General features: G+C 37.4%; 1 protein-coding gene across 3 annotated transcripts in view; it reads right to left on the bottom strand.

The window, feature by feature from the left end:
- Window positions 1-1,359: 1,359 nt before the first annotated feature.
- mrtfbb (myocardin related transcription factor Bb) overlaps window positions 1,360-17,915 on the bottom strand; it is a 100,290-nt gene continuing 83,734 nt past the window's right edge. For 2 of the 3 annotated variants that reach the window (XM_049475947.1, XM_049475949.1), the window contains 6 exons: window positions 16,618-17,355; window positions 14,873-14,998; window positions 12,013-12,159; window positions 10,095-10,232; window positions 9,158-9,218; window positions 1,360-8,213 (listed from right to left, as the gene is read on the bottom strand). In XM_049475947.1, the coding sequence (XP_049331904.1) occupies window positions 7,768-8,213; window positions 9,158-9,218; window positions 10,095-10,232; window positions 12,013-12,159; window positions 14,873-14,998; window positions 16,618-17,355 (1,656 nt within the window). In that variant the 3' untranslated portion in view covers window positions 1,360-7,767. The remainder of the gene's footprint in view (window positions 8,214-9,157; window positions 9,219-10,094; window positions 10,233-12,012; window positions 12,160-14,872; window positions 14,999-16,617; window positions 17,356-17,915) is intronic. The other variant, XM_049475948.1, reaches the window with a different exon arrangement.

Below are 17,915 nucleotides of genomic sequence, written 5' to 3'. Positions count from 1 at the left end.
GTCCTATGTAATATTCAAATTTTCTGAAACACCAATTTTCTGGGGGTTTTAATTGGCTGTAAGCTTCATAATCATCGACAATAAAATAAATAAAAGCTTAAAATAGATCACTCTGTGTGTTTAATATATTTATGTAATATACGAGTTTCACATTTTGAACTGAATTACTGAAATAAAGTAATGGACTTTTAAATGGACCTGTAACTTCTGTTTATATTTACAATGAAGACATATTTAGGTATCCTATAATTTACTAAAAATAACATCATAAGTTGCCAGTGTGAATGTCTCCTATACTATACTTTGTAATGTTTAGGGTAATATAGGTACATTAAACTATCAAAATATCCTGAAAAATCTGTTGAGGTGCAGTAAAACAGGCGTTAGGTCATAAACATTACCAATAGAAAGAACAAATGGCGGCCATGATAAAAAAAAAAACATGCGGTGGCTTCAGTTTAGAAAAATGTTAAACTACTCATGCTTATATACAGTTATTAGTTTGGACTTTTAGGTGTAAAACACCATTAATATTCTATTTTAGAGTGGGCTGAACTTTATATAAACTAAATCTCTATTTCTCCTAAATGTATTTGTGTGCAATAATTTATTATTATTTATTAATTTATATTTTATAGGAGCTCTAAACTTCCTAAGACTTGCGCCCCCTCCAATTATCCTTACTGAAGTAATTGCTTAATTACTCCACATGGTGGCGCTATAATCAAATGAATAGGCTAAACCTGAAGTGAAGAATATTGTCTGAAGTTACCAATGAATCAATAATTCCTGGTATTTGATCATTTAGGAGTATTTTATCCTCTTCAGTAATACAGACACTGTTAAATATCATAAAAAAATTATCTTGTGATATATTGAGTATCACAATATATCATAATATTATATCTTAACAACCCTAAAAATGTATCCTATACTAAAAATATTTTTTTTTATCACAAGCCACTTATTTCATCTAACATAGCAAACACAGAATTCACTGGGCTCTGAGTGACTTAACTTCGGCATCAGCAGCCAGAGTCCGAGATAGTACAGTTGGCTATAATGTTTCTATCGGGGTGGGTACAGTAGATTGCGCTCTCACCCCTCATCACTTTCATTGTGATGCTGGTGGTATAGACATCTGTTGGCTGATGTATCAAAGCTACCCAATGATGCTGCATTGATTGGTGGCTGCATGAAGAAAAAGAGGCGGAGTCTGATTTCACATGTATGGGAGGAGGCATGTGTTTAGTGTGTTCATCCTGATGCCCCCTAGTGTTGGTAGTCATGCAGGTGCAGGTGCCAAATTATATTATATATATTATATATAAAAGTGTATAAATGAAAGCATTCTCAAAATTTAAGAACAAAAAACATTTTAATGGCACAAAAATGCTGTATATATACAGTAATGATCTGTACAAAGAAAAAAACCTCCAAACTTCATTATTTACAGCTGCACATTTCCTCGTGCTGCGCTCTCGTAAAAAAGGAATAAATATTTACATTGTGCAGAAAGATGTGCTCTCATAGTCTACAGAGTCAAAATACAAAATAAAGGTACTAGATTCTACAGAACTGGGTCAACTGGGTTCTCAATGAGCTTTAAATCTGATCCTATTTGTAATAAACGGCACGGCAGGTTTAATATTCACTCATATAATAACAAATACAATACAGTATATTGCAGAATGTTCAAATATACCTCAAGCCTCAAAGACATTTGGTTATTTTTAAGGAATGTCCTACAGTAATGTTTATCTGCCTCAGAGTGTTCCTATTCTACTGGCAATACTGCACAGGGACTAGATCTGTCTGTTCATAGTGTTTATTATCACTTTCATGCAAAAATCTTGTATCTCCAGTTTATATTTTTTACTTTTTGGCACAATGTAAATTGTGTCCAAATTTCACGAGGAACGGACCAATAGAAATACTCCAAAATGATTAGGAATTATATTAATCTAAACAATCCAATCACTGCATAAAATCAGATTCTGTCAGTAATCTGATCCACATATGAACACGCAGTTATTAATCTGATATCTGCCAGAAATCATTTTGTCAGTAATCTGATCAACCTGCACTCATTAATCCAATAAATTCGTAAAAAAAACAGTCAGTAAGCCATGAAAAAAATCTGATAACTGCAGAAAATTAGATTTTGCCACTAATCCAATCAATGCATTTGCATGCACTCAATCGTATCTCTGAAATTACTAACAGAGTCTGATTTTCTGCCATCAAAGCACTTACACGTGCTTGTTAAAGTTTACTAAATGCACAAAATCTGATTCGGTCACTAATCCAATCAATGTGTTAACATACAGTCAGTGATCTGACATCTGCAGAGAATTTTATTTTGCCACTAATCCAATCAATGCCTTCACATGCACTTGTTAAAATCTGATAACTGCATAAAATGTTATTTTGCCTCTAATCCAATTAACATGTTTACATGTACTTAAAATCGAATAACTGCAGAAAATCAGATTCTCTCAGTAATTCCAATTAATATGTTAACATAGAGTCAATAATCTGATACCTGCAGAAAATCTAATCGTCAGTAATCTGATCAGTGCATTTACATGTTCTTGTTAAAATCTGATAACTGCAGAAAATCAGATTCTGTCAGTAATCCTATCAATATGTTAACATACAGTAAGTAATCTGATATCTGCAGAGAATTAAATTCTGACAGTAATCAGATCAATGAATTTGTTAAAATCTAATATATGCAAAAACCAGATACTGTCAGTAATTTCAATCAACATAGTCACATGTTAAAATTTGATATCTGCAGAAAATCTGATTCTGTTATTAATCCGATCAATGCATTTACATGCACTTGTTAAAATCTGATAATTGCCATCAATATATATATTTTGCCACTAATCCAATCAATGCCGTTGCACAAACTTGTTAAAATGTATTATCTGCAGAAAATCAGATACTGTCAGTAATTTTGATCAACATATTCACATGAACTTGGTAAAATTGGAGCTGAACTGAGGAAAACGTATTTTTTATTTTATTTTACCACTAATTCAATCAAGATCTTTGCATGCGCTCAATAATCAGATTACTGCAGAAAAATCAGATCCTGTAATTAACCCTGTAGGTGAATTACTGAGATGCCTACATTTATTTTTGCCTAATTAATATTACCTATATTAATATCTTCCACAAAAAAAATATTTTTTTTCACTGATGTACATTCAGTTAAAAAAGCTACATGTTCTAAAGCTCATTACAACACTGTATTCAGTACATTACATTCCTCTGTCTGAACGTGTGGTAAAGTATTATATATAGGGGTGAATTTCCCAAAAGTACTGAGATAAGGGGAAACAAACTGACCTACAGGATCTACTCTTTATAGTCCAATGTAAGATTAGAAGATTGTAAGGTATAAAGACTAATTTAAGGGCTGTGGGCCATATTTTAATCTAAATAGCTCAAAAGCAGTTATCACAGTATATCATTTCAGCATCGCCACCGTATTTAATTCATTTTTAAGCTTTTCAGAAAAGCTTTACAGAATTTATCATTCTTTTCTCATGTACTTCATTCGTTTGTTTGGGAAACTCACCCCAGATTGTCTGAAAGTTTATTTGTAAAGTGCTATTTTTGGCACCGCTAAGATAAAATGGTACTTTTAGATGACAGCTTATTTGCTTATTTATTTGATGCAAATCTGCCTGGATCACAGCCAATCCAAATTAAAGCTAAATCCTGAATTATAAACGTTATTAAAGCATCATAACTCTACTCTTAACACATTCAGCTCCCAGTCCTCATTACAGCCACTAGGTGTCGCCATATCTTTACACATTTTTACACATTAGTGCATCTCAAAAAATTAGAACACCATTGAAAAGTGACTTTATTTCAGTAATTCAGTTCAACATATGAAACTCATATATTATATAGATGTATTAAACACACAGAGTGATCTATTTTAAGCTTTTATTTCTTTTATTGTTGATGATTATGTCTCTCAGAAATTTTCTGGAGGTCTAGTGTGACGTTTCCACAAACAGTGATGGTTTGGAGAGACATGTCAACTTCTGGTGAAAATTTCATTTTCCAGCAGGACTTGGCACACTGCCGAAAGTACCAATTGATCTTATATATAATATTCTAATTTTCTGAGACACTGATTTTTGAGTTTTCATTGGCTGTAAGCCAAAAAAATCATCAACAATAAAAGAAAGAAAAAAAAACACTTAAAATAGATCACTCTGTGTGTTTAATACATCTATATAATGTATGAGTTTCACATTTTGAATTACTGAAATAAAGTAACTTTTCAATAATATTCTCTTTTTTTATATGCACTAGTATATAATACACACATGCAGAAATCATTTAAACTTATTTAAATGTTGCTTTTCTTTGTAATTAGTGATATTTAAGGTATTTTAAAGTATTTTATATAAGGACATGTTGGAATAAAACCCTGTAATACTGTTGATATGCTGAACAGCAGCTGTTTGCGTGGTTTTCTGTGCATTTTGATCGATTTAAAACCGCTTTTACCCAGTGATCTTGATTTTATCTGAAACAATCTGTAACAATCTGGCAACCCTGATAGCTCACTGTCCTTTCCGTTTGTTCGGATGTCTCTGTTGATTAGTAGTGAGACTCGCAATGCATTTTGGGACATATTTAGCTCATGTAGTAAGCAGCGAAGTTTACTATTATAAGTCACGGTACATTATGGGAGTTTATATAGTGCCCTCAAAATCACGTTCCAAAGACACTAAGAGAAAAATGGCCGAAGTACTTAAAAGTGCCCTAAACAGTTAATAGGCAGCCATTTCGGCCCCATGCTGATAAACAAACTCACTGTGACCCGTCCCCCTGTCCACACGTCCCCTGTCCCCACTTCCAGAAGGACGTCCTCGACGGCTGCCAGGAACACTGTATAACTGCATGACAAATCGAGGATAACTCTGGCACAGATTTACCTGTCTCTCTCTCTCTCTTTCTCTGCCAGTCTATCTGCTCTAGCTCTCTCTCTACTGAATTACTACAAATTAAGCCCTATCCATATGGGATTAGTTTAGTTTCTCAGGGGGCTCTGGGGCAATTTTCTCTTTTATTTAGGGTCCTCTGTGATTTTAATCCCATCCAGAGCGACCATGTATGTTTTTTTTTTTTCTCAGACGTCCTCTGAGAAGAAAATTACAGACTGAATTATCTCCTACTGTTTTTCGCTGAACTCTTTTTTTTTTTTTGTGGTCCTCCGGTAATTTTAGTCCCGTCCGGACGCACATCTCTGAATTTCGTCTCCTCGCGTTTAATAAAATAGCTATTTGTCCACTGCTGCGCACCGTAACTATTGATGCGATGTCACGTGACCCGAGAAAGCCTAAAAACTCACTGGTCCTCCTGTTTTTTCAATTACAGTCCAGCTACTCAGTGTTTAAACTCTTGTACCCAGACTGCAATTGAAAAAACAGGAGGACCAGTGAGTTTTTAGGCTTTCTCGAGTCACATGACATCACATCAATTGTTCAGTAGCTCCTCTATTTCCACTCGCTGTTGTTTTTTTTTTACGTGGATCTCCGTGGAAACGCATGCCCAAAGTGTAATTACGGTGCGCGGCAGTGGACAAATAGCTATTTTATTAAACGTGAGGAGACGAAACTCAGAGGTGTGGATCCGAACAGGACTAAAATTACCAGAGGACCACGAAAAAGAGTTCAGCGAAAAACAGTAGGAGATAATTTAGCCTGTAATTTTCTTAGAGGACGTCTGAGAAAAAAAAAAAAAAACACATACATGGTCGTTCTGGACAGGAATAAAAACACAAAAACTAAACTAATCCCATCCAGATAGGCTTTAGATCTGTATGAGACAGCATTGTGTAGCCATATTAGCTTTTAGGGCTAGGAAGATAATCCAGTCGCTTAAAAGGACATTCAAGAGTTTGATCTACACAATAAAGAAGCCAAATGTAGGACTAGAAGATTCTAAGGTATAAATACTAATGTAAAAGTCTGCCGACTACGCCATTCACCAATCTTTTACAATAGTTTTTCTTTTTTTTGGCACAGTTTGTTAAAAAAACAAAGGCACAATAAATCTTGTGGCGTTTACTTCTAATCTCATGTCCTCCACCTTATAAAAAAAAAGTGTGATATACTGTAAGAGCGTCTGATATTGTAAAAAAGGAAATATGCTAAGGCGTACTTTTAAAACATTCTAGAAGTCTAAAACTCTTCAGACATGGTAAGAAAGCTGCCAAAGCCACGTGAAAAACAGACAAACTGACAGACAGATTGGAAATTAAAGTACAAAACGTCCCACATTCTTTCTTTGTTTTGAAAAAAAAGGGAGTAGTTCCCTTCGAAACCTTCAGAGAACCATGATTATTATTGCACTGATAGACCAATGGTAAGCCTCTTTTCCACTGCAGGACTAAATGGCTATTTTTTTTCAGTTTTCAGTTAATTTGCGGTGTTAATTAATCAGGTTTAGAAAAAGCATATCGTCTAATCAGTGGCTGACATCTATTGTGTCTAGTCTTGTTCCAACAAGCTACCAGCACACACCAGCTACCAGCCTGGCCAGCCTTAGCCTGCCAGCTACAGGCCTCGGCCAACATTAGTGTACCACGACCAGGCTTGTCGCACATCGCTAATGCAGCATTAGCATGCTGGCAACCAGGCTCTGACAACATCGCTACCACAGAGTTAGCTTGCTGGCGACTAGGCTCGTACAACATCGCTACCACAGCATTAGCTTGCTGGCAACCAGGTTCATACAACATTGCTACCACAGCATTAGCATGTTGGCGACCAGGCTTGTACAATATCGCTAACACAGCATTAGCATGCCGGTGACCAGGCTCATACAACATCGCTACCACAGCATTAGCTTGCTGGTGGCAAGGCTTATCCAAAGTCACTAACACAGCGTTAGCATGTTGGTGCCTAGGCTCGTACAACATCGCTACCACAGAGTTAGCATGCCAGCCACTAGGCTTGTACAACATCGCTAACACAGCATTAGCATGCTGGCGACCAGGCTCATACAACATCTCTACCACAACGTTAGCATGCCAGCGACTAGGCTTGTACAACATCATTAACACAACATTAGCATGCTGGCAACCAGTCTTGTCCATAAGCTAGCAAGGTGTTAGCATGATGGCAACCAGGCTCATCCAACATCGCTTCCACACCATTATATACTGGCGACCTGGCTATCGTCCAACAAGGCTATCGTCCAACAGCTCTATCGTCCAACAGCTCTATCTCCCAAACAAAGCTTTGGTTCAAAAATGCTATTGTTCAACAAGGCTATCGTGGCATTGGCATGCTGGCAACCTGTGTTAGCATGGCGTGGCTTGCCAATACCACTGAATGTGGTATTCTGTGGCCCCAAGAACAGTTCACAAACTATGCTAAGAAAACCATGCTAAGCCCAGGCAGGCTGGTAAGCGCTCTGCGCCGAATTGTGTCTAAAGTTTTATGTTTGAAGCTCAGAACCTTTTGATCCTGCAGTGGAAAAGCAACCATAGACTACGTTCCCAGTGCTTTAACCATTGGAGCCCAGGCCAATGGCCTCAATGGCTTCGGTGGCTTTAATGGCCTCAATGGTCATTTCTTCTCCTCGGTTGCGTTGTTCTCCATAAGCCAGTGGTTCTCTTCTTTTGGTTCTTCTCACCCACAAATGTTCCCTGGATAGTTTTGAAACTTTGAGCCAGTTTTGAGACGTCAATAGTTCTCAACGTTTCCCTTCAGAAGCCTCATTTCAGTCCCAGTGTAAGTCATGGGAGTCTAAGAAGTCTGAGGAGAAGACTCCAGCAGTGGCGGAGATGCCGGCAGGTCCAGGTGCGGTCAGGTCCAGCCACTCCATGTTGTCCAGGTGAAGAGAGTGAGGCGGCGAGTCGGAGAAGGCCAGCTCGTCCGTGTCCATGGGGGAATGGGGCTGATCCAGCAGCTGGCTGTGCAGCTCCTCCATCAGGCGGAGGGTCCGAGGTTCTGCCTCGCCGGACAGGGTGCCCTCCAGCAGCGCCTCCAGCTGGTGGTCCGTAGCCAGCGCCACCAGGCTGGGCAGGGGCTCAGGTGGGTGGGCTACCTGCACCTGCGGAGGAGGCCGGGAGAGTACAGTGTTGATGGGAAGCATGGTGACGCTGGCCGTCACGGGCAGGAGCTTCTCCGGGGCGAGAGGATCCTGACGAATCAGGGGCGAGATTTCTGAATAGGACAAGAAGATAAGAGAAAAGGTAAATTTCTAAGCAACTTAAGAGAGTTTCTCTGATTTTGCTATTTATAAGTTTATGTTTGAGTAAAATGAACATTGTTGTTTTATTCTATAAACTACTGACAACATTTTTCCCAAATTCCAAATAAATATATTGTCATTTAGTCATTTAGAAAATGAAAAAATGGCTGAAATAACAAACAAAAATGCACAGCTTTAAGACCTTATGTATATGAACTTGTTTAAAGTTTTAAGAGTTCAGAAATCAATATTTGGTGGAATAACCCTGGTTGGTTTTTAATCACAGTTTTTTCATTCATCTTGGCATCATGTTCTCCTCCACCAGTCTTACACACTGCTTTTGGATAACTTTATGCTGCTTTACTCCTGGTGCAAAAAATCAAGCAGTTCAGTTTGGTTTGATGGCTTGTGATCATCCATCTTCCTCTTGATTATATTCCAGAGGGTTTCAATTTGGTAAAATCAAAGAAAATAATTTTGATCATTTTTTTTAATTGCACTTAATTTTTTCCAAAGCGTTTCCAAGCATTTCAGTATGTTTTGGTTATATACAATACCAGTCGAATATTTGGACATTAAATGCTTTACGTTCCGTGTTTAATCATTATTTTAAAATGTCTAAACTCTTCCAAACTATGAAGAAAAACACATGGAATTATTTGGTAAACTAAAAAAAGTGTTTAACAAATCAGAATATGTTTTATATTTTACATTCTTCAAAGTAGCACCTCTTGCTTAGAAAGAAGACCATGTTTAGAGCATCAGTTAAAGTAAAGTAGTGTAGAGGTAGAGTTACAGGTATACAGTGAATAGTGAATATTTGAGTAATGTTCGAATCCAGATTATGAGAAGAAAGAAGTACTCAACTAAAGAAAGAAAACAAAAAAAGTCAAATTTCATAATAAACCATACTCACCTCCACTTTCAATCAGTACATCAAACAGGTCATCCATGTGCTGACTGGTTGCAGTGGGAGCCTTAAAGAAAGAAGAGTTGAGAAGAGCGTAAGAGATCAGATAGTGAGTCTAAGGGTGAACATCAGCTGTGTGTTAAATTAGAATATCATTGAAAATTTACTTTATTTCAGTAATTCAGTTCAAAATGTTAAAAAATCATATATTATATAGATGTATTAAACACAGAGAGTGATCTATTTTAAGCATTTATTTATTTTATTGTTGATGATTATGTCTTAAAGCCAATGAAAACCCAAAAAATGAGTCTCTTAGAAAAATAGAATACTATACAAGACCAATTGGTTCTTTTGGCAGTGTGGGCAGTGTGCCTGCTAGAAAATAAAATCCTCATCTCTATAAAAGTTGGAAACCATCACTGATTGGTGGAAACTTCACACTAGACCTCGAGCAGTTTGGACTGTGTGTCTCTCCACTCTTCCTCCAGACTCTGCTCCCTTGATTTACAAATGAAATGTAAAATTTACTGATGATCAGTGATGGTTTGGAGAGACATGTCATCTGCTGGTGTTGATCCACTGTGTTTTATTATCAAGTCAGTGCAGTTTTGTTTTCCCACAAAATCTTACAGCACTTCATATCTTACAGCTTCCCTCTGCTACTGACAACTTTTATGGAGATGCGAGATGATTTCATTTTCCAGCAGGACTTGGCACACTGCCCACACTGTAGCCAAAAGTACCGATTGGTCTTATATAATATTCTAATTTTCTGAGACACTGATTTTTGGGTTTTCATTTGCTGTAAGACATCACTCTGTGTGTATTACCTCTAATATATAATATATATTAGATGTACATATTGAACTGAATTACTGAAATAAAGTAACTTTTCAATGCTAATCTGATTTTTTGAGCTGGAGCTGTATCTCCTCAGTACCTGAACTGTAGCCTGGAGCGCTCTGGTCTGTTTCACTGCCTCCTCGTAGCGCGGCGGGTCTTTACTCTTGGGGCTGTGGTGGTTGGAGAATGTGGATGGTGGGAGGATGTAGGTGGGCTGGCAGGGAGATGGAGGCTGCTGAAGAGGAAGAAAAGAGAAGAAACTGTGCAAAAATCTCGAAAACAAAGAAACATTCTGTAACAATGAAATCATTTACTGGATCATTCTCCATTTGGAGTGGGAAACCATGTCGCAATGTTTGGAGAGCTTAAAAAAAAGAAAAAAGAAAAAAGCCAAAAAAATGTTAAGAGTCAGTATATACATTTTTACAGTTAACCTAAGATTACAAAACACATTTTCCTTATGATTTTTTTTATTTTCCCTTTTTTAAATCATATTTAAAAGGCGCTTTAAATATGTAAAGTAGCTCATCACAGAACCAACTTTCAACACTTAGAAGAAATATTGGTAACACTTTACTTGGATGGTCCATTTGATGATGCTCAACTGACATTCAACTAACATTCAACTGCATGTCTATTTAATGCAAATGAACTAAAAGGTGAAAGTAAATGATTCTCTATTGAATAAAACCCTACATTCAACTCTAATCCAAACGCTTAATATTTTAGGATTGGGTTTAGGGTTAGATTTTAAGCTTAGGTTAAGGTTAGGGTTAGGTGTAGGGTTTGATTTTATGGTTGATTAAGGGTTAAGGTTAGGGTTATGTGTAGGGTTTGATTTTAGGGGTGATTAAGGGTTAAGGTTAGGGTTAGGTGTAGGGTTTGATTTTATGGTTGATTAAGGGTTAAGGTTAGGGTTAGGTGTAGGGTTTGATTTTAGGGTTGATTAAGGGTTAAGCTTAGGGTTAGGTGTAGGGTTAGATTTTAGGGGTGATTAAGGGTTAAGGTTAGGGTTAGGTGTAGGGTTTGATTTTAGGGGTGATTAAGGGTTAAGGTTAGGGTTAGGTGTAGGGTTTGATTTTAGGGGTGATTAAGGGTTAAGGTTAGGGTTAGGTGTAGGGTTTGATTTTAGGGTTGATTAAGGGTTAAGGTTAGGGTTAGGTGTAGGGTTAGATTTTATGGTTGATTAAGGGGTAAGGTTAGGGTTAGGTGTAGGGTTTGATTGTATGGTTGATTAAGGGTTAAGGTTACGGTTAGGTGTAGGGTTAGATTTTATGGTTGATTAAGGGGTAAGGTTAGGGTTAGGTGTAGGGTTTGATTGTATGGTTGATTAAGGGTTAAGGTTAGGGTTAGGTGTAGTTGTAGGGTTTGATTTTAGGGTTGATTAAGGGTTAAGGTTAGGGTTAAGTGTAGGGTTTGATTTTAGGGTTGATTAAGGGTTAAGGTTAGGTGTAGGGTTTGATTTTAGGGTTGATTAAGGGTTAAGGTTAGGGTTAGGTGTAGGGTTAGATTTTATGGTTGATTAAGGGTTAAGGTTAGGGTTAGGTGTAGGTTTAGATTTTATGGTTGATTAAGGGGTAAGGTTAGGGTTAGGTGTAGGGTTTGATTTTATGGTTGATTAAGGGTTAGGGTTAAGTGTAGGGTTTGATTTTATGGTTGATTAAGGGTTAGGGTTAAGTGTAGGGTTAGATTTTAGGGTTGATTAAGGGTTAATGGTAGGGTTAAGAGTAGGGTTATGCTCTATTTTGAATCATTTATATTCAACATAGGGTTAAGTTGCAGTTAATAGACATTAAGTTGAATGTTAGTTGAATGTCAGTTGAGCATCAATGAGGCCATCAAATGGACCATCCAATTAAAGTGTTACCGAAATATTTTAAAAGGTTTAACTTTTGAGACTTCATAAAACAGACCCAGATTTACTATATGCATGATTAAAAAATGTGTATTTTATTTTTAAAATATTTTTGTCACAAAGATTTCGGTCGCTGGTGTTATCAGGAAGTGTGTTTTACCTTGGCGGGGAGGCTGTTTAGGGCGGAGTGTCTGGGCGAGACTCTGGGTGAGCTGGATTCCTGGGAGCTGTTGAAGTAACACTGGGGAACTTCACTCACAGGTTGGCTCTGCTGGAATCCTGAGCTACTGCTGCACAGTGGCATCACCTGAGAACAACAGTTAGATTAGATTTTTGCACCAGGAGTAAAGCAGCATAAAGTTATCCAAAAGCAGCATGTAAGACTGGTGGGGGAAAACATGCATGAAACCAGATATTGATATGAACTTGTTTTCTTTGCATTATTTGAGGTCTATTTCTCATCATTTTCTGCAAATAAATGCTCTAAATAACAATATTTTTATTTGGAATTTGGGAGAAATGTCTGTAGTTTATTGAATAAAACATTTATGTTAATTTTACTCAAACATAAACCTATAAATAGCAAAATCAGAGAAACTGATTCAGAAACGGAAGTGCTCTCTTAATTTTTTCCAAATCTGTATATATGTATATTTGTTTTGTGTGTGTGTGGAAGGCACATGCCTTCTGAGAGATCACCATATGCCATCTACTAGGGGTGTCACGATCCTCGATTCGATTTTATTTCCGATTTTAGGGTCACGATTCGATTCGATTCTTGATTTTCTTTTTTTTTTTTTTACAGCAGAGAGGCTTATGCCAGTTTTAGATTAGTCTATGGTCAGTCATTGGTTTGATTAATCAAATTTACAATATCTTATTTCAATATGTGGGCTTGATATAAGTGATGCAAAGTGATACAAGTGATCTGTAATACACCACATTAGGGACTAACGGTTAAATTTAAATTATTCAATTAAGATATATATGTAATTCCATCTACTGTCTTTTTTTTTGGTAGCAGCAGTGTGCACTATTAAAACAGCAATGTGCAACATAATAAAATAAATAATAAAATATACAGGAACAGTCATGTACAAAATAATAGAACAATTAGAGCCTTAAGAAACTGAACTCTATCCTACTATAACAGTTAAACATGAAAAATAAGTCTCGGTCCCTGAGAATGACGAGTTTTTTTTCTTTAATAAAGATATATTATTAACTTTATCTGAGAGAAAGATGCTCCTTAAGGTACCAAAACTATTAACATATTTGAGGCTAGACAAAACAACTGTTATTTTTATATTTTCAAGTTTTTCTTTAAGAAGATGAGAATTTTCACATTCTCTGGAGAAAGGGCTCGAGACCATGACATCAAATATCAAATATCAAAATCGTGACACCCCTACCCAGAGGTGGAAAAAGTACTTAAAAATTGTAATTAAGTAAAAGTACCTTTACTTTGCTAAAATTCTACTCAAGTAAAAGTAAAAGTACCCATCTAAAAATCTACTCGAGTAAAAGTAAAAGTACCCATCTAAAAATCTACTCGAGTAAAAGTAAAAAGTACTCAATTTAAAATGTACTTTGAGTAAAAGTTACATAGTTACTTTTAATTATTTGATGTAAAAAAAGTCAAATTAAATCATAAATTAAATCGTTTTTAAAGAACTATTATTCCACATAATAATTTGGACCTTTCAGGCAGTATTAGTTCAGACCATCCCATAAAACAAGTGTTACAGGTTTCTATTATCCATTTTTTTTTTTACTATTAAAAAGTTATGGTCATATAGGTGACTATAAACTGTAATTCTATAGTTTTACAATTCATTATTATTTTTTAACTTGCCATTGCTATGCTATGCTGCGCTCCTCCAATGAACGTCTCCTCGCTTTACCAAACAAACATTCACACAAAGCAATCTAGACTGTTCTCATACAGAGTTCCCCAATGGTGGAACAAACTACCTTCCACTACCAGATCAGGAGAATCTCTCGCTATCTTTAATAAACTCCTGAAGACAGAGCTCTTCAAAGAGCTCTTACTCTCCTAACACCTCTAACTAACTACCTTCTACTACCAGATCAGGAGAATCTCTCACTATCTTTAATAAACTCCTGAAGACTGAGCTCTTCAAAGAGCACTTACTCTCCTAACACCTCTAACTAACTACCTTCTACTACCAGATCAGGAGAATCTCTCGCTATCTTTAATAATAAACTCCTGAAGACAGAGCTCTTCAAAGAGCTCTTACTCTCCTAACACCTCTAACTACTTCTAACCTCATTTCTGTATTGCATGAGGACGTTATTGGCTCGTTATTCCATGTGCAAACGTTTTTTTTTTTTTTTTTAATTCAGATTTTTTTTTTTTTTTTCCCAGCATTTTATTTTTTACTCAGTAACGGGGAGTTTTCCAATGTAGCAAAGTAAATTACTTGTGTCAAAATGTACTTGAGTAAAAGTAAAATCACCTATTTTAAAAACCACTTTAAAAATGACAAATTACTCATAAAATCTACTCAATTACAGTAACTTGAGTAAATGTAATTCATTACCATCCACCTCTGCTACCTACCATCTACTGATCTCTCTGCACCTGCTCGTGCTCCTGCTGTACGCGTCCAGCAGCTCCAGTGATTCTGATGCTGTTGGGAAAGGAATTCGGAGGCTGACACTAGCTGCCATTGCTCTGGCAGTGGGGGAGATAAGTGAGGAACACAGGCTTTCAGCAGGAGATCAGCTCGGGCCAAGCCACTGAGAAATGGGACGTGGCCACGTGACTGGGAGCGCACGCCGGGCTGATTTATGAAGTGTGGTGGAAATGCGGCGCAGGAGGAAAAGGTCGGGAAAATAAAGCTACAATAGAGAATTATACCCGAGCGCTGATTTGATGAGGGCTTTGTGTTCCTCTGATTCCAGGAAACTAAATGTCAGAGATGAGCGTGCCAGATACATAAATAAATAAATAAAATAAAATAAAAGTAATTTCAGCTGCTGACAGCGCTGCTCACCTGTGGCGTAGCGCGAGTCTGACTGGCGAGCTGCTGAAAGGCCGGACTCTCGCTTTTCAGCGGCTGCACTGGAGCGGGTTTGATTTGGGCCGAGTCAGACGCTGAGGTTTGGAGGACTGGCTGCGTCTGTGGAGAAAAAAGGAAGGATTAGGATGGAGATAAAAGTCATGCAGCAATCAAAGATGAAAAACAAAACGGTTTAGGGAACAAACTGTGCGATCAGGAACAGAAAAACAGAGCTAACCCACTTTAAACGCGGTTAGAGGGCCTTTTTTTTGTTTGCTTTGTTTGTTCTAAGCCATTTTGGTTTAATCTGAACAGAAATAAATATTTCTATTGTTCTAAACCACAGTGTAGTTCTGCACGCCATCCTCACATATACAATACAATACAATACAATCATTACACATCATGATGCAGTGTGTTTATTTCTTTCTTTTTATGATTTTTTTTATACATTATAAATTTAATATTGAAGACTATATTAAATCTATACAGGAAAACATGCTGAATTAAAAAAAAAAAAAAAAAAAAAAAGATTGTTTTATAATTTAGATTCTTCTAAAGTATAAAGCAGCACATTCATCTTTGAGTTCAGATCTTTTCTTACTGTTTACTACATAATTCCATATCCCTTTATAATTTTTATTTTCAATGTTAATCTACAATGTAGAAAATAAATTAACTAAATAAATAAAGAAAGACATTTAATGAGAACAGGTGTGTCCAAACTTTTGACTGGTACCGTATCTCATATTGAGATGCTGCACGCAACTGGGACCTCATGTCAGAGTACAACACTGTTATCTTGTGGGCGGGGCTTAAATACAACACTAAATTAACCACTGTGTTTACTACTGTGATACTTCAATATATCAATATTTTATAACATCCCTTTCAGATTATGTCAACTTTATTTAAATAGCAACATAACCAACCCAAAGTGAATAGTGGCAAAACAAAATAGATCAATTCATTAAGAAAAATTAAAAATATATTTTGGGAGAAGGAAAATGCCTGAAGCTCATCTTGATGGATGCTCGCCGAAGTGGAAGGTAAGACTACAACCCATGATTTTTGATTGGGTGTCTAATAACCGAAGTTATTTGATTGGTCGTCCAATTAGTAGAAAGTAAGGCTACAACCCATGATTTTTGATTGGTCATCTAATTAGTGGAAAGTAAGACTATAACCCATGATTTTTGATTGGGTGTCTAATAACCGAAGTTATTTGATTGGTCATTTAATTAGTGGAAAGTAAGGCTACAACCCATGATTTTTGATTGGGTGTCTAATAACCGAAGTTATTTGATTGGTCATTTAATTAGTGGAAGGTAAGGCTATAACCCATGATTTTTGATTGGGTGTCTAATAACCGAAGTTATTTGATTGGTCGTCCAATTAGTGGAAAGTAAGGCTACAACCCATGATTTTTGATTGGTCATCTAATTAGTGGAAGGTAATGCTATATCCCATGATTTTTGATTGGTTATCTAATTAATGGAAGGTAAGTCTATAACCCATGATTTCTGATTGAGCGTCTAATTAGTGGAAAGTAAGGCTATAACTCATGATTGTTTAATTAAACTTTTTATTAAGGCTACAACCCAAGGTTTCTTGATTGGATGCTAATTAGTGGATTGTAACACTATGCCTCATAATTGCTTAATTGGTTGTCTAATTATTGGACGATTATTTAAATAAACTCTAATTAACGTCAGTATACACAGTTGTAGCGATGTTACCTGTGGTGAGGGGGACGTGCTGGTCAGGTGGATGGTGGTGGGTAGCAGGATATGGGGTCCTGCCTGAGGCTGGGTGGGTGTAGGGTTTAGGTAGAAGTGCTGCAGTGGAACTGGATGCACCCGGACCTGAGGTTCCTCCTGCTTCATCACAGCTGGAGACACCACCGCTGGTCCATGGGCGGAGCTGCAGCTCTGGGGGGAGGCATCACGCTCCACTTTGACCCGGGCGGGGGGGCTGGACTCGTTCTGCTCGGCCACCGCCGCCCCCTGCTGACTCCTCTTCTCCACCTCCAGCTGCATCTTCAGCTCCTCCACCAGGCGCTGCTCCTGCTCCAGCTTACGCATCAGCTCCTCGATCTGCCGCTCCTTCTCGTGGAGGCGCTGATCCTTCTCCGACACTTTGGTCTCCATCTCCTCTGTCTTCAGGGGTGACGTGCCGACCGTCGGCCATGATGGAGATGGTGCACTTCCTGCTTTGGAGGTGGTGTCTCCTGCTACAGATTCCTCCATGGGGGCAGTGGACACCTCAGACCGCACGGGAGACACTGGAGGAGTTGTGCTCATGCTCTCAAGCTGCTGATTGGTTGGTGGAGTGATGGTGTCCGTGGTTGCAGTAGGTGGATGGGGGCTGATGGAATTAGAAGTATCCTGGTAGGGTTTAAGCCTCTCTATGAGGTCTGTTTTGGTGCCAGAGACGGGAAGACCACGAAGCTTCAGCTCCATCTTCAGCTCAGCCACCTGTAAAAATGCAGCACATTTAATAATAATAATAATAATACATTTTATTTGAGGGCGCCTTTCTTGGCACTTAAGGTCACCTTACACATTATCATAGGACGAAACAAACAAACAAAAAAACGCAATAATAGAAATATAGAATTCACAGTAAATAATAAACAATAATAAGCAGTATAAAACAGTAAATTTAAATATAAAAATATACAATAAAAATCAGTGCAAAATAGCGTTAAGAAAGAAGCAGGGGGAACAGTAAGGTGTACAGAAGAAGAGGATCTGAGATTACGGGCAGGTTTAGCAACATGAATTTGGTCGGAAAGATAAGGAGGAGCAAGACTGTGGAGAGCTCTGAAGGTTAGGAGGAGTATTTTATAGTTAATGCGATATGAAATGGGAAGCCAGTGGAGCTGTTGTAAAGAAGGTGTGATATGATGGATTGAAGGGGTACGTGTAATGATACGGGCGGCTGAATTTTGAACCAGTTGCATTTTATGGATGGTTTTCTGTGGTAGACCAAAAAGAAGAGAATTACAATAATCTAAACGAGAGGTAACCAGACT

The sequence above is a fragment of the Astyanax mexicanus genome, chromosome 3 (genome assembly GCF_023375975.1).
Source record: "Astyanax mexicanus isolate ESR-SI-001 chromosome 3, AstMex3_surface, whole genome shotgun sequence".
Taxonomy (NCBI): Eukaryota; Metazoa; Chordata; class Actinopteri; order Characiformes; family Acestrorhamphidae; genus Astyanax; species Astyanax mexicanus.
This window is presented reverse-complemented; position numbering and strand designations above follow the sequence as displayed.